The sequence below is a fragment of the Pangasianodon hypophthalmus genome, chromosome 3 (genome assembly GCF_027358585.1).
Source record: "Pangasianodon hypophthalmus isolate fPanHyp1 chromosome 3, fPanHyp1.pri, whole genome shotgun sequence".
In the NCBI taxonomy this organism is placed as follows: Eukaryota; Metazoa; Chordata; class Actinopteri; order Siluriformes; family Pangasiidae; genus Pangasianodon; species Pangasianodon hypophthalmus.
Genome location: NC_069712.1, coordinates 29,422,319 through 29,439,348, shown reverse-complemented (window position 1 = coordinate 29,439,348; position 17,030 = coordinate 29,422,319). Strand labels below are relative to the sequence as shown.

At 37.0% G+C, this 17,030-nt stretch overlaps 1 protein-coding gene across 5 annotated transcripts in view; it reads right to left on the bottom strand.

Annotated features, from left to right (window-relative positions):
- The window catches only part of macrod2 (mono-ADP ribosylhydrolase 2), a 549,845-nt gene that overhangs the window by 25,997 nt on the left and 506,818 nt on the right, over positions 1–17,030 (bottom strand). For all 5 annotated transcript variants that reach the window (XM_053233012.1, XM_034302907.2, XM_034302906.2 and 2 more), the window contains exons 11-14: positions 8,837–8,890; positions 8,516–8,539; positions 7,781–7,819; positions 4,296–4,358 (exon numbers count right to left, since the gene is read on the bottom strand). In XM_053233012.1, coding sequence (XP_053088987.1) covers positions 4,296–4,358; positions 7,781–7,819; positions 8,516–8,539; positions 8,837–8,890 — 180 coding nt within the window. The remainder of the gene's footprint in view (positions 1–4,295; positions 4,359–7,780; positions 7,820–8,515; positions 8,540–8,836; positions 8,891–17,030) is intronic.

The following is a 17,030-nucleotide window of genomic DNA, read 5'->3' as shown; positions in this document are numbered from 1 at the left end:
ATATACAGATTAAATATTTGCTAATGACGCCATTGCCATCGTGTATTCTGCTTTCAGAGCATGTACGTGGAAGTGAGTGGATGGATATCTCACATAGAGGCTCATTTCTCCTACAAAGCTCACAGCCCCTACACAGCTCAAAACCCTCTCCCATCCCATACAATATACAGACAGAAAATCACTGTATATTGATAACTGCACATTTTACAGTATAATTTGTCAATGGGTAATCCTGCAGACTGACATAACCGACTGCTGTGAACATAAAGACTCATAAATGTCTTATGCTTATCCTAGGATTGTTATTCACAATAAGAACTTAGTGCACACTCCTTTCAGTATCCTTTCAGTACATGTAGTACTGTTTGGCTTTTCTCTATATGAATGTATGCTGTAATGATTTAAATCCCACTTGAAGATGGGTTCCTTTTTGAGTCTGATTCATCTCAAGCGTTCTTCCTTAGGGGCTTTTCCTTTTCACTGTTGCTTCTTTCTTGCCCATTAGGCATCTAAATCTATATCCAGATTTCTGTAAAGCTGCTTTGTGTGGATCAGCTACTTTTGAGGTGAGTGAAAAATATGTCCAGTTATTTTCCATTTGACATAAATAACTATTTATCAGCATGTGAAGCAGCACGTTTAGCAATCTCCTCAAACAAAAAACTCCACACTTATTTTTTTCTCACACTCTTACCCATGCGCCTTGCTCTACACACTTGTTTCAGAACCAACTGGAGGTTTTATTGATCAGAGAATGAGTGTTAAATGGTAAAATAGTCTCAGTTTGAACCTGCTTGGAATAATTTTTCCTTGCCCTAGTGTGAGGGAATTGGGTGAGTGCCCTAGCAAGACTGATCAGCATGACTTAAAGCTCCGATTTGTCACATTCTGCTTCCTCCAGCTAGATAGCTACATGCTGTGAGTCGAGAGTGTGTGTGCGCCATAGCGGGATGAAGATTTAAGCTTTTGTCATTCAGTGGAAGCTCAATGTGTCTTGTGATGTTTTGGTGACTGGGTATTGACATGACCAGCCAGCCCAGGGTTTCTTTAGGTCTGAAAAATCTGTTTTCTTCTCTGTCTGTGTGTGGAAATGTGAAATACTGGCAGTAATCCTTTCAGTATAGTAATACAGCCATGCTCTTTTCATGCTTCAGCATTTATAGACAGTCATTATTATTTTTCCTTCTTACTCTCGGGTCTAAATGACATGGACAAGATCGCCACAATATAAGAGCAAGAAAAAAAAAAAAACAACTTTTTCCCCATATAATTCTTAGCTAAATTGAGTCAAGCCTGAAAAAAAAGTATTAATACTGTTCCACTCTAATGGGTCAGTGTGACCCTTACAGAATAGAGAAGTTAATGGTGCACGCTTATGTCAAGCTGTGCATCTAGTGTGACTCAACAGCGGAAAAGAAAACTGGCTAGAGAAGTTCTTTTTATAAATCAGGAATAATTTCTTATCTTAGACTTCTATACATACACAGAGTTGGTACAGGATCGAGAAACAGTCTTGCTAACTAGCAAACTAACTGGCTAACAAGATTTCTAATTAAAACCTTACATTTTACATTACATTTACTGCGTAAGCTGATTTTGTCCAGTTACTGGCTAATTTCTTCTAACATGTCTCTTAACTGCTGGAGTAAAACACCAAGTGTAAAAATGCAAAAAAAAAAAAAAAAAAAAAAAAAGGTTGGCATATTACTATTAGCTACATGCTCTACTATGCTAAAGTCAGAGCACCTGGCAGAGGCCAAGATAGTAGTCTGGAAAACAGTATATTATCCAGTAATATGTCATAACTATAGATAAGCAGATGTGTACTACGTTGTTGTGTCTTTACACGTTGTGCTTTAATCTCCCATATTATGGCAGTTTACAAAATAAAGCTAGACTGCAGCAAGTCACACAGGTACCAAGGTTAATTTACTTAAAAAAATCATTTTACCAAAAAAAAAAAAAAAAAAAAAAAAAAAAAAAAACCAACCAAACAAACAAACAAACAAAAAAACATGGATTTAAATGTAGACAACTCTTGTTCTCCTAGAGACACGATAGCTCATTAGCTGTGTCATGTCAGAATGCCTTGAATGTGGCCTAACATGTTTTCATACCTGTAAAGATAATTTCATATAGTTTCATATATATTGATACAGTATACTGGAAATATATTGAGTGTATTCTGTATTGTAAATACTACATTTCTTATGCGTTTCTTATTGCTTGGGGAATTGAAGAGGAACTGAGGAACAGGTTCCAAGAGGAACTATTAATATTAACAAATGAGACATTATGTATGTAAATTTGAAGTGGCTACATGCACTGGCAGTATGTTAAATAATACATCCAAAAATGGCCTAACTCTTATTTTCCTTCACTGTATTTTAATATAAATTAATTGAATATGTTTCAGGGTGCAGTTTTCCTTGAATTCAGAATAAAATGTAACAGAATAGATACATGAGCATTTCCCTATTTTAAACAGCTTAAAATGTTAAATCATTATAATTTCAGTCCTTTGGCTTTATTTATTTATTTTTTTGGATAACATCATGTTGAGATTTGAGTGTGTAGAATTGCACCTGCACTTTGGCTAAATTATAGACTAATAGTGATTTTTATACACTAAAAGCTCAGCTGCTGCTTCTCACTGCTTCAGGGTTTCAGTCAAAAGCCTGAGATTCACAGTTCATGTTATTCAGAGTGCCACTAAATGCTCTTGTAATTGTTCGTCCCTTGTTGACATCTTATGAATTACAAATGACATTCTGAATACAGATGAAAAAGCTGACCTACTACTAAAGCCCACATGTTACACAAGTTAATTTTAGGAGAAAGATGAAGCAGCTGGTTCAGTCTAATGTCTTTAATTGCATTGGGTTTAAGCATGCTGTTTCTGGCAGAGCGTGCACGCACACACACACACACACACACACACACACACACACAAACACTATAAATGGGATGCAGGATTCATCTGTGGGGTTCCAGCTAACATCTGTGTGTACTCCTGAGTGGATTATGTGGCAGTGGTGAAGGCCATCCATTTTGCACTGCATGCACACAGGCAAAGGTGAGAAAACATGCTAATGGAAAACATGGAACACACACACACATAAAAAACAACAGAACTATGCTGATGGGCTGAGTGGTGCTGTTTGATAATGTTAATGGAGATCACAATGGCGCTGTCCAACACATTCACTCAGACACAACATGCACACATCTATCTTAAATGAAGAAAACAAAACCATCCATCACTTGGGGTCATTACCTAATGTATTATGTTGTCATGGTGTGATGATTTTAAATTTGTAGGAACTTCATACAAGCTAACTCGTACTCATTTGTGCAGAGGTTGGGGAGAGGGTGTGTTTAGGGCTCATAGGTTTTCTTGGGGTTGTATGAATTAGAATACTTCCTCGCTCTTTACAATCAGGATAGGATAATAGGATTTGGACCTTTAAGTTATCTTGGTCCTACCGTGTATAAATCAAACGTATGTCTGGACTGTAGTCATTAATGGTGCGCAGTTTGAACAGGGCTGGATTCAGTACTCTTATGAAACAATGATTTTGGCTTGAAATTCTTAACAAACAGAACTGGACTGAACAATATTGTGCTTTTGTAGGATAAAAACAAAGTCAAGTTGATATTAAGTGTGCATACAAAATACAGACGTATATACAGGCTCAAAGTCAGGAGGATAACCACTAGCAACATCACAGTTAGTCATGCTGTATGATCAGATGGTTACCTCACCAATAGCTTTTTCAAAATGCTGATTAAAATGCATTTCCATTCATTGCTGTTCACCAAGTTCCTCACTCCAGTGGTTCATCACTTTTTTGTCTGGCTGGGACACCACAGAAACTTCCCGAGATCCATACTTTGGACCCACCCTTACTCATACTACAGAAACCTGCTTCTCAGAGTAGGAGACACCACTACTGCTGTAACCACGTTACACTGCTACCCTGCAGAAACTCAGAGCACTTCTGTACCTTCATACACACCGGCTGTCAAACATACAAAATGTGCCACTGCTTACCAGAACTAAACCAAACAACGATCTGATTTTTGATCATTATTATTTTAATTTTTTTTTTTGGCTCAGTGTGCCACTCTTATCTTATAATGACAACATGATGTTTACTTTAAATAAGAAAGAAGAACAATTCTTTTTGTTTTTTTGTGATGTATCTAGACTAAGTTATCATGCTGTGCAAATTTTATAGCACCATTAATAATCACTTAAAAGTGTTGGGAAATATTTCAAAGGCAAATCTTACCTGGGTCACTTCTTTCTGTAGTTTTTTCCTTTGCAGGATTTTCAGGGGCTGAAGTGCAGGTTTCTGGGAGAAAAAAAGAACACAGCAAAAAAAGCTCTTTTTAAAACAACAAAATTTCAGATTTCAGTTATTAGATCAGGAGATTAGGTAACACTTTATTTGAAATGTACCTACATAGGGCCTTAATAACATGCTTATAAGCATTGCATAAATCTTTCATAAAGCAGTATTGGAGTAGGAGATGTAAAAGTTATATCAAAATCCAAACACTTCTTTGACGTATATTGCTTTTATTAGAAACGAACTCTCAGTTGATTGTTTTGAGACTGTTACTGTACTTTTTTAAATCTTATCTTGGTTGTTATTTTGCCTTTACTAACAGCACGTATCTGCAGTATTGAGCAATCCTCTATGAAGTGTCCATCTTTCACCGTACCATGAATTTAGATACATAAATTAACTGAATCTAATACTTATGCAAAGAGAAACTGAATGCTTTTCAACTGACATGATGCTGGCCCATTTACATTCAGAACTATTCCTAGAAAACTGAATTAATTTATAAAGCAATTACAATAAATAAATTAAAATAAATTATTTTAAAACTGAAGTGGTGATCAAATCTGCATTTATAACTTTATTATGATATGATATATACACGCACATATACTATATGGCCAAAAGTATGTGGACACCTGACCATCACACCCCCATGTGTCCATTCCAAAAACATGGAGTTTGTCCCCCCCTTTGCAGCTATAACAGCCTCCACTTTTCTGGGAAGGCTTTCCACTTGATTTTGGAGTGTGGCTGTAGGGAGTTGCCCATAAAGCTACAAGAGCATTAGTGAGGTCAGGGCTCTGTGCAGGACACTCGAGTTCTTCCACACCAAACTTGGCAAACCTTGTCTTCATTGATTTCGCTTCATCCAAAGAGGCACTGTCATGCTGGAACAGGTTTGAGCCTCTTAGTTCCAGTTAAGGGAAATCTTAATGCTACAGAATACATAGAAGTTGTAGACAATTGTGTGCTTAAAACTTTGTGGAAACAGTCTGGGGAAGAACCACATATGGGTGAGATGGTCAGGTGTCCACATACTTTTGGCCATTATAGTGCATCTTTTAGAAAGAGTCAGGAATGCATTCTTAGTAAAATATAAACCAGTAACATGCAAGGTAAGTATAAACAATTACAATAACAATCTTGATCAATCTACCTAAAAGTTAACCGATAGTTCCTCTCTCTTCTGGCACATATACCTCACAGGTTCTGACAAACTTTTCATAAACTCTTCAGCAGTTCTTTAAAAAAGACTTATGCAATGCTTATGAATGTGTTCAAAAAGCCCTATGTAGGTACTCATTCATGGATGAATTAGGAGAACTATTCATCTATCAGCTGAACACACACACACACCCCTGCACATCATTTAACATGGCGTGCAGGTGTTCCATGCTAAATTGAGAATGTGGCTCTGTTGTACGCAGTGCTGTTTCACCTGGCCTCTCCCTTACTTTTCTTTTTATTCCTCTCTGCAGTATAATTGCAAAGAGTGCCTGTTCTTGGGCTTGGGCCAAGATGAACATTAGTTTTGCTTCTGTTGGCTAGAAAGCAAATCCAAGAAACGGGCACTTGAGGATGGTGATGGTGACACGGCTGTCAATGCTGGGAGAGTAAAACTAAATCACATCGGAGGAAAAAAACACAAGCTGCTGTTTCGAGGTATGTAAATTTGAAACTGTAGCATGGAGCAGAACAGTGGAAGACACAGTGAAGATGGGATCAGCATTTGAGACTCTTGCCTCGGAGTTTGACAGTAATGGCTCCTTCTTATAAGTCAAATGCCCTGAGGGATGAGGAGCTACTCCTGTGTGTGTGTGTGTGAGAGAGAGAGAGACAGAGACAGAGAGAAAGTGTGAATGACTAAGTCTAAGGTGTGCGGGTGAAACATTTATAGATGACCAGGATTTTGTGTGTGTGTGTGTATGTGTGTGCTCATTAAACAGATACACACAATCACTTCTGTGTATCTCCCCATTTCCTCAGTATTGACTGTATCCTAGAAACACTCTCCCGGCTTGTAGTGAGATGTGTTCATAGCTGATCCATACAGGATAAAATAAAAACAATGAAGTGTTTACATTCTGATGATGAGCATTAAGAGGTGGATTTAAGAGCTGCGCATAAATTGTGTGTGTGTATAAACATTAACACCCCTGAAGTCTTTATGTTGAAATTCTATGTCTCAAATGTAAAGTGTTTTACATTTTTCATGGAAGAAATAACACACTGACTGACAAAACTTAGAACAAATAAATTTTCTGTTTACTCGTGGATTTTAGATGATGTTCATGCATTTTAGCTTCCTAGACACAGTGTGTCTAACAGTTAATTCCTTATCTTTTTGATGCAGGGGTGGAATGAAATCATAAATTCATTAGCTAGACCACTATGCACCTTGAAGGCAGACAAAAGTATTTGAATATAAATTTTGAACATTGGAATTATATAAATGTATAAATTCTTTTTTTTTCCTGTGGTGTAGTTAAGCCATCTACATTTTGAATCTGTTTTTTTTTGTTTGTTTGGTTTGAAATTGCTATAGGGGTAAGAGTTCAGATTTGTAAAAATCAGAACCCTAAAATTTCAGATTTAAAAAATCCAAACCCTGAGATTTCAGATTTGAAAAATTCAGAGCCCTAAATATAAATCCCTGAAATTCAAATTTCAAAATGACATATATATGGAATACTTTTAGAATACAGCTTTTAAAAGCACAGTTGGAAGAATTATGATGTGTTAGGTTATCTTGTTTTTATTCTGCTTCTTCTTAGTGTTTTAGGTTGATAGCTTGTTAGTAGTAGTGTGTTTGTTAATTATTTGTTCATTGTATACAGATGAAAGCAGCAAAAATGGTTTGACAACACCATACAATCCCTTCACATTCACACACACATTAAGTATTAAGAACTGTACAATAAATTTACAAACTTTGGATTTGTTAACAATATCTACAGGAATACTCTGGGAATGTTCTGAAACACGCATGTCCTGGGCACCAAGGCTACTGATGTGTCCATCACCATGATAGCAATAAATTTGGTGCACTTGGTTAGCTATTTTGTCTAATTTATATTTATTAATCATAAATGAGATGTTTTGTCATATTTAGTACTGATAAAGTACTCAGCTGATACCTATTTAGTAGTTAGAGGTAAATGAGCCTGTTAGGGGAACAGAAAAGTAGTTTTCATCCCCAAAATCTCATTGTAGGAAATGGGACAGAAATGTTAAGGTGCTTTCATTTCTGACCTTAAAAAAAAACAAAACAACCAAATCATCATGGAGTTACACCATTATATTACTCTTGTGTCTGCATGAAAATAGAGCTCTAGTCTCCTTATCAGTCACTGACAATAAGAAAAAAAAGGCACCTCAAATTCATGTACTTTAGAAAATAACACCTGGAGTAGTAATTATTATACCTGGCTGCTGGCTTGGTGTGTCAAGATCATCCACATCGTCTATAATTAGAAAAGAAAATCACAAGAAGCACACTGTTTCATTAGCCAGATCTTACAAACATTTCTTATTCTTTTGTCATTAGAACAGTGTGTGTAATCACACCATGGAGCTTCTTGGATCAATATCTAATCAGGCTTCCAAGCTGGAATTAAAACCCAAAATTCACAGGAGAAAATGGTTGACACTGCTGAAACATACTGTATAATAATTGTGAGGCTAGTGTGTACTGAGGTGAGTTTTGCTGTTCACTTTGGAACTCAGCACTGGAGTCTCAATCTGTGCATACACTCCTGTATACACTGCGCATGCAGGATTGTGCATCTCCTGCACAGACCTGTAAATGTTCTACTCATTTCTACTCAATTGCTTTTGTTTTCTCTTGCTTGGATTATTGTAATACAGTGTTCATTGATTTACCTAAAAAGAATATAGACAAATTAAAGAATGCAGCAGCAAGACTTTTTAAATAGATGACTGCTTCCCGTTCAATACAGAATACTTTTTAAAGTCTTTTTATTTGTTTTCAAGGCAAGTCACTACAGGTAAAAACAACAATTTTGGTGATATCAATACTTTTTCAGATATCTGGATAAATTACATCTATAGCATCAAGTAAATTAACAATCTAACTTGCGCCAAAAAAAATTGTGAGTCTGAGATTGGCCTGATATGTGAAAAAAGCAACATCAGCTTACCTCCCTGGCTCAGCATCTCAACATCTGGAAAATGAAAAGGGTCAATGCAGGTGTGCAAAATTTGTTGAGACTACCCAAGAAGTCTCGACACTAATTGCTGCCGTAAGTGCTTCACAAAGTACTGAAAAAATGGTCTGAATACTTATCTAAATAAGAGATTTTTGATTTTTAATAAATGTTCAAAAATCTAGTTTGTGTTTTGTAATTATATTTCTAGTTTGTGCTTTGTAATTATATTTCACATGTCTGTGAAATGATGTCCAAAAAAGTCAATTAATCCAAATTTTCCACCTGCACTTTGAAAAAGCATCATTGGCTTACCTTGGTCTACCTGGCTGTCCATCGGAACATCATCAGTATCATTTTTATTAGCATCTGGGAAATGAACGAAGGTGAGTGTCAGGGATGAACAGCTCATTAATGGCAGGTACAATAATCACAAAGGACACTGAGTACACACACTTCATTTCAGAATTTGTTTTTAAATCACTAAAGTGCTCTAAGTTTCTGGAACACATCTACTAGATCAATGTTTTTGCACCTATTAATAAAATTGAGTTTGAAATGACCTGGATGATAAAATGCAGAATGTCAGATATAAGGATCTGCATATCAGACATATTTCTATACTGATCCATGCAGGGATTATAGCAAGCTTTATACAAATCTATAGTGATAAAATCATAATTAAAAATGGTGTGCTTAATAATTGGTTTATTCTTTGCAGCTGATGTAATCTTTCCTGGTGATGCTCTGTAATGTAGCCATCAGTTTTTTTTTTGTTTGTTTGCTTTCTGTAGTAGGATTTAAATTTTTTTCAGTTTGATCTTCAGTAAGTGTACAGCAACTCATTTGAGGTCCAGGTTATGTCAAGACCATTCCATTTTTTGGCAGTGAGAACCTCTTAAAGTTATGACATTAAGTCAATATGACCTGCTGGCCACTGTGATGCATTTGGCTGTATTTGAGCAGTTCTGTGCTTCCGTACACTTCAGAATTCATCCTGCTGCAGCCATCAGGAGTCACATCATCTGTAAAGACTAGTGAAGCAGTTCCACTGGCAGCCACATGCCCAGGCCATGACGCTATCTCATGATGAGGTGGTACGCTTTAACTCCATTGGCAGGTGGGCCACCTTAAAAACTTTTTCCTTAAATCAACCCATGTAGTTAAATTTCACGTTTACACAACCACGCAGCAATAAAATAACAAAACAAAATTAACCACCCCTTCTACATTCTGAAGGAGCTCAGAAGAATATGGTTAAATGACGGTGTCGAGGGTATATATGACATTGGCTTCTCTTACAGGAGTGAAAAACAGATTTAAATAATTGTTACACCTATTCCATACAGCAACACATTCATTTTGCTAAAACAGTCAACTATGAAGCCATTTTGCTTGCTTGTGGCATGTCAGGGAGTCCAATGACAAATATTAATTGTTCTATGTATATACACACTAATCTACAGGAGGCTACAATGGACACAAGCTCACCGAAACTGGAAGAATGGAAAAAGAAAAGGTGACGTTTTTCCAATCTTAAACTCTCCAATTTCGGTAACTGCTTTATCTTCAGTTCAGTAAAATGCACCATGCACACACACACGTCCACACTCTCATTCACACCTAGATCCAATTTAGAGCCAATCCACCTACTGGCATGTTTTAGGGAGGTGGGAGGAAACCAGAGAACCCAGAGGAAACCCATGCAGACATGGAGAGAACATGCACAGAAACTGCCGTCCCATGTTAATCCTTGTCTCATCTGTCCATAAAAATGAATCCCTGGACTATTAAATGGCTTTTTAACTAGTTGTAATGTTCCCCTTTTTCTCAGGGCTTACCAGTGTTTTTGGATAGATTTCTAATATATTGTAATTTATTATGATTCATTCAGATTTTTCAGGCTCATGATGATCCTCCTCACTGGCAGTGACACTTCTTTGGTCCTCATGTTGAGAGTGAACATCAGCAGTCTTTAGATGCAAATGCCAGACATACAATTACGTCTTGCAGCAGAGCTAATATGGCACGCATAAGAAAAATGAGAATACAGGATGCTATTGTAGTAATATGGTTTATTCTGTATCATTTTATGTCCTTACCATGACATCATGGGACTGAAAATCAACTTGTGCATGTAAACCTTCTGAATCGTTCTGATTAATTGCTTCAGAAGTGGTACTATTCCGATATTTATCAAAACGCTCCCTGCAGATAAGTGAATGCATCTCATCAAGTTGGATGGGAGAAGATGAGACAGCTCAGGATCACTGTGTGTGTTTTTTCATATAGACATCTAGGACTCTCCCTCTTCTACTGTTTATTAATATCATATTCTCTCTCTCTCTCTCTCTCTCTCTCTCTCTCTGACATTTAGGACAAATTGAGGCAATAAAAGCCATGACACCAGTAAGACTGTGTGCTTTGGCAGCACCATTGCGTAATTGCATAATTGCTTTTTTTTAACAAGCCAGAGCGAGAATTTTTTTTTCATTACGATTAAAAATGGCAGACCTTATTAAACTCTAAACACATTGGTTTTTCATCAGCCTTGGCTTCTATACCAGAATTGGCAGTTTCGTCAATCAAATTTAAGATGACACTTGGGTGACTTTTACCTCGTCAATCAATCCAGACTTGATATTTATTCAGTTTTCAGGCTAGGGGAAGTGCAGCTGTAATATCATGGAAGGTCGACCTGTTGCCCTCTTAATACACTTAAAAACTGTGGGAGAGCAAAAAATCGCCAAACAAGATTAGTCTACCCAGCCACACACACGCACACACACACACACACACTTGAGCTCAATTTCAACTTCTGGCGTGTTTTAACAGTCAAATGGTTCCAGCTCCATGGCATCTTCTAACAGTCTAATGGTTCCTGCCCCTAACAGTCTATTAGTTCTTGCTCCATAGGGTATCTTCTAACAGTCTGATGGTTCTTGCAATATTTAAAGAAACTATTTTTTTTTTCTTTTCAGGAGAAAAATAATTAGAGACTGTAACTGTTTATTTCTAAGCAAGACCCTCTGTTTTAAAATAACTCCAAACTACACACCATTATTACCTGGTTCAGGTGTGTTGATGCAAAAAAAAAAAAAAAAAGTCCACCAGCAGATGGTAGCAGCGTAACAGGATTCTCACACTTTCTCATCTATCCAGTGACGTGCACAGTTATGTAAATTGTCCAAGCTTTCCAAGCACGACCTTTTACCGCCGAAAACAAGAGAACATTTTAATGCCAGGTTTTGAAAACCATAATGTGTCTATGCATTTTTTCCATCTAGGGGATTTAATAGGGGAGCTAATAGTGAGAAAATCAGAGGCAGTCTTCACATCACAGCTGCAAGCGGTCACACTTATCTGACCACAGCAGCACAGAAAAGCCAGCGCATGAATTATTCATGAAACATAAAAGAGGAAGAAAAGGTGAGTGACAGTGTCAGGATCAACAGCTGTAGCTCTGCAGCCTACTAGTTCATGCATTACGTGTGTGTGTGTGTGTGTGTGTGTGTGTGTGTGTGGGGCTAACCTTTATGAGGGAAGGAAGGAAAAAAGCATCATGCGGGGATGGGCTGAAGAACCTTCAGCTCCTTTATTTGAAAAGTGCTGGCTACATTTTTAATCCATGTAAACTGAAGGCTTATTGGTACATGCACACACACACAATGTGTTTGACTTTTTTCTCCCACAATTCCCACTATCTCTTCTTTTCTCTTCTCTCTTATCTCTGTCGGCATGCCCCTTCAGTGCTATTCATCTGCTGAATACACAGTTAACAGACTGACCTTAAGCCCTACATCTTGATCTGCTTGTGTATCTGGCTACCTCTTAATCCCCCAAATGCCAAATCATACACAAGTTGTGCAACAGCCGTCCCAGTAGAATTTCCTTTGGATTCCTCTCCCCATCTATCATCATTTTTTCCCTCTTGATTTGCTTTTTTTCCAGTTTTTGGCCTGCAATCTCTGGAGCGTTTTGGATTGTACAAAGTGTCTTTTTCAGCTCACAGCCTGCTCATGGATGCTGACGTTTGCTGTTAAGCTGTGTATGCAGTGTATGCTATCCATCTACGCTAATTAACATTACCTTCCAGGGTTGTACAAAGAATAAACTGAATAACTATCTCTAGTGTATTGTCCAGTTCCATGTCCTGGCTGCCCGGAAACCAGTGGTCAGGTAGCAATAAATGGCATTCTCATTAGCTAGTTAAGTGGATTAATACAGACTATGTAGCGTCATGTTTGCGACCTCGGCGAAAAGTCAGCAAGTTGTTGGCTAAAGTTTCAGCTAAGAGATTTGGTGTTCTGTCCTCATATTGTATGTACAAGATATTATTTGAGTCTTTCTAGTGTCTTTATTTTCTTTCGACGCATGCTTTCACAAACCTGTGTATCGGCCGTCAGCCGAGCATGCTAAATAATCCATTTCAATTCTTAAATCATTCTACTGTTAATTAGATCACGCCTCGGCTGATGTGTGTATTGTAGCAGGTGGTGTGACTCAGAACACGTAGTCCGTTCTATAGTTACAGCATCAAGGTGTGTTACACCACCGTGAAGGATATTAACATTTAAACATACCAAATGATGTGAAAGTCAATAGAGTTTACGTAGTAGAGTTTGTTTTCTGACAGAAAATCTGCTTGTCCCAGGTGCCTGGGATAATAATTTGTCCACTCCTACCTTCCAATATACATAGTACACATTACTATTTTGTAAAATCTTAAATTTTGGCTTACAATCAGCATTTAATAGTGTGCACTGATAAAGAGCCCCCAAAATAGTTATATATATGTATGTTATTAATGATAGGGTCACCAAATAAACATTATTTCCAGGTGCATGGTGTCCCCTGGGTGTTCCTATGAAATATGCTATGCTTTTAAAACAGGGTAGCTTACTATATAAAGAACAACACCTAATGGCTGCAAATCACAGGCACAGTAACAAAGTAAGCCTACTTCCATTTAGGTCTATTAAACATGCTCCAGCATTAAACAAAGTAGTTTTAATACTTGCAGTGTTGCTGATGAAGTTTTTGTGTTCCACTTCTAACTGGAATGCAGACTTGTCAGAATATATACTGCAAGGCCAATTCATAATATCTTTTTTCCCTTTGGGGCAGTGTGTTGATGTCCAGACAGTAATGCAACGCTCGCACTAGCAAGTGACAAAGAGATCATTCGTTTTTTACGTAAATGCACAACACAAAATTGCAATTTCAGCGACAGTGACATCACAACAAGCAATATTTCAGTTGAGACTTTCTCAATTCTATTCGAATTATATATGATATGGTAAAGTGACAAATCCAAAAGATTGGCTCAAATGATTCCTTAGACCAATCGTATGGCATGTGTGGTCCGACGTTTCTTCACTCACAACATTAGTTCCTACCTCCAATTAGTTCACATTTCCTTCATGAAAATCTTATAACTGTTTTTTCGTATTATCCGGTCATATATGACCTCTCATTAAATGTTTATAGTGACATTAGGGAGAAAAATAAAGTTTGAAATAGAGTAGCAGAGATTGTTGGTGCCTCTGGTTAGCGTATATAGTTAGTAGCGTTAGCTTGTTTTGCTAATCTGCCAACAAATTTAGTACGAAACCTAGCATGTAACATCAATTTAAAAACAATATTCATAGTAATTAGTGCATTATTTAATTTGTGTTTAACTATACTGCTTCAGAAGCTATATATAGCTACAGGATTTCTCATCAATACTATAAAAAAAAAAAAAAAAAAAAAAGGTTCATGCTCAGAAGAGACAAATTACAAGAAACTTGTCACTTGTTTGTGTAAAAGGCAAGAAATAGAATAAAAATAAAAAAGAAGGCGACACACCCCCACCTCATCCAGTGTGGAAGTTACTGTGCGTCTTTCAACTTTAGTTACATTGGATAAAGTATGAATGAAGCAGCCATGAGATTACTTCCACTCCTAATGGTCCAGAATGTTCCAGTCATGACATTCTGTAATAGCCTTTTGCAGATTTTGGTGTGGCTCTGATTTGATCCAATCTGAAAATGTATTTATTAATTTTAAGAGCTTTTTAGCTTTTAACTTCTCTCACACATCTCTCAACTTGCCTTATGCGTAATGACTCCGAAAGCAAAAGGCAGACGCTTCATAATTTCAATGAGTCACAGGGTTACCGTGCAACTAATCAAGTAATTTAGTGCGATGGATCTTGACCTTGCCTCATGTCTACCTATTTAATCTTTAATTAACATGCTAAAGGATGGAACGGAAAATAATAATTTCATTCCTGAATATTAATACACTGAATATTTATCTGTCTGTCACTAAAGCGCTGCAGGGTCTGACATTTTCTCTGTATAAAGCTAATATGAAACTTCGGGATAAAGACGCTGATTCCAGACCAGCCAATGAAGGGCCACTTCTCCCCAGAGACAGTACTACTAATGCTTCTTTGTCATTAGCAGCATGGCTAAAAGCCGCTTGGTTTTGACCTCAGTTAGAGAGGAGTCCCTCGGGGAGCGGAAAACACAAAACTTAGCGTGCCAGTGTAGCATCAGGCCATGCATCAATTAATAAGTATAAATAAATCCTACTTTGTCATGTAGCCCTTTTTCTAATTTGAAGCATTAGACTATTAGCCAGCATGCTAGATTGCTGTCAGGGTTCTAACCCTAGAAAGCACATGTTCTGCACATTTATTCACTGTTATTTTACTGCACATAAGGTGTCAGAATACTACAGGCTGATTAAACGACACCTCTGCAGTGCTAATGTAGACGCTGATGTGTAAGCTAAAACTGAATGAATTTATAACCAAGTTTCAATCATTAATTTCCTATAACAGCACGCCCTGTCGTGTTTTATTCTTTACTTATGAGCTGTGTTAATTAATGTTATGGTTATACAATACAGTTTCATTAATTCAAAATATTTGCAGAAAAATGTATCAAGAATTCACACCGATTAAAAAATATGCTTACTTAAACCTAAACTGTTCGTGTCATGAAATCTTGGTACGTGATGCTTATTGCTAGCATAGTCACATTTTTTCCATAGGATAGTACATAGTACATCTGCCCTTTTTTCTACTTTTGCATCTATATAAACACCCCAATTTTGCATTTTGGGGAACTTTTGAACTTTGCTACTCTTACCCATAGGTCAGCTTACAAGCATGAATTCATTTTATGTCCATGCTCCATTATTTCTTCGTGCTGCCTTTGTAATACACAATCATTTCCAATTTATGCAGTCAAAGCCTTGCATCAAATTAGTGAAGGCTCTTTCATCCTGAAATGGTGCTTAAACATGCTTATGAGAAATCTCATTAGCTTATTTCTAAGCTTTTAATGATTTTCTGTTAACCTTGCTTGCCAACGCAGTCAAACCTCAAAAACCTTATTTGGGAGGCATAATTAATTTAGAACAATTTCACTGAGAGAGAAAATGACCTCAGTCTGTCTTGATATACACAGCAAAAATAATTCAGTGATTTTCTGATTTTTAAAAAAAAATCTGTTGCAGAAAGATTTAAAATGTAACTGGCAAATTGTAACAGGTAAAATGCAGGCCAGTAAAAAGGGTCGAATTTACTTTATACCACAGTGCTGTTGGATTCTGAATTCTGATTGGTTAGGAGGTGTTGACTAATCGTCTATAACTCCACCTCTGACCGTAGTTCCAGCTGTAACTCTAATCACAGGTTTATAATAATGCTCTCGTCCTAATACGTTATCATTTTTGTAGCAACAGTTATTACACAGGGACGCTCCACCTAATCCAATTCTAACAGCAAACAGCTTTAAAAACTTGTTGTTATTTAACAGAGAATAGACACACTGCACACACACACTATATATATATATATATATATATATATATATATATATATATATATATATATATATATATATATACACAGTCAGGTCTGGAAGTATTTGGACAATGACAGAGTTTTTGTGATTTTGCCTTTATACACCACCACAATGGATTTGAAATAAAACAATCAAGATGTGATCGAAGTATAGACTTTCAGCTTTATTTTAAGAGTTTCTACACAAATATGGCATTTACCATTTAGGAATTACAGTCATTTTCAACAAAGTACCTCCATTTTCAGGGGCTCAAAGGTATTTGGACAAAGTGACATAATTGTAAATATAACCATAATTTTAATACTTGGATGGAAATCCTTTGCAGTCAATCACTGCCTGAAGTCTGGAGCCCATGGACATCACCAAGTTTCCACTGAGTTTCCTCCTTGGAGATGCTTTGCCAGGCCTTCACTGCAGCCACCTTCAGTTGCTGCTTGTTTGTGAGTCTTTCTGCCTTCAGTCTTGTCTTCAGTAAGTGAAAAGCATGCTCTGTTGGGTTGAGATCAGGCGACTGACTTGGCCATTGAAGAATATTCCATTTCTTTGCCTTCAAAAAGTCTTGTGTTGCTTTCGCAGTATGTTTAGGGTCATTATCCACCTGCACTGTGAAGCGGCGTCCTATCAGTTTTGTAGCATTCGGCTGAATG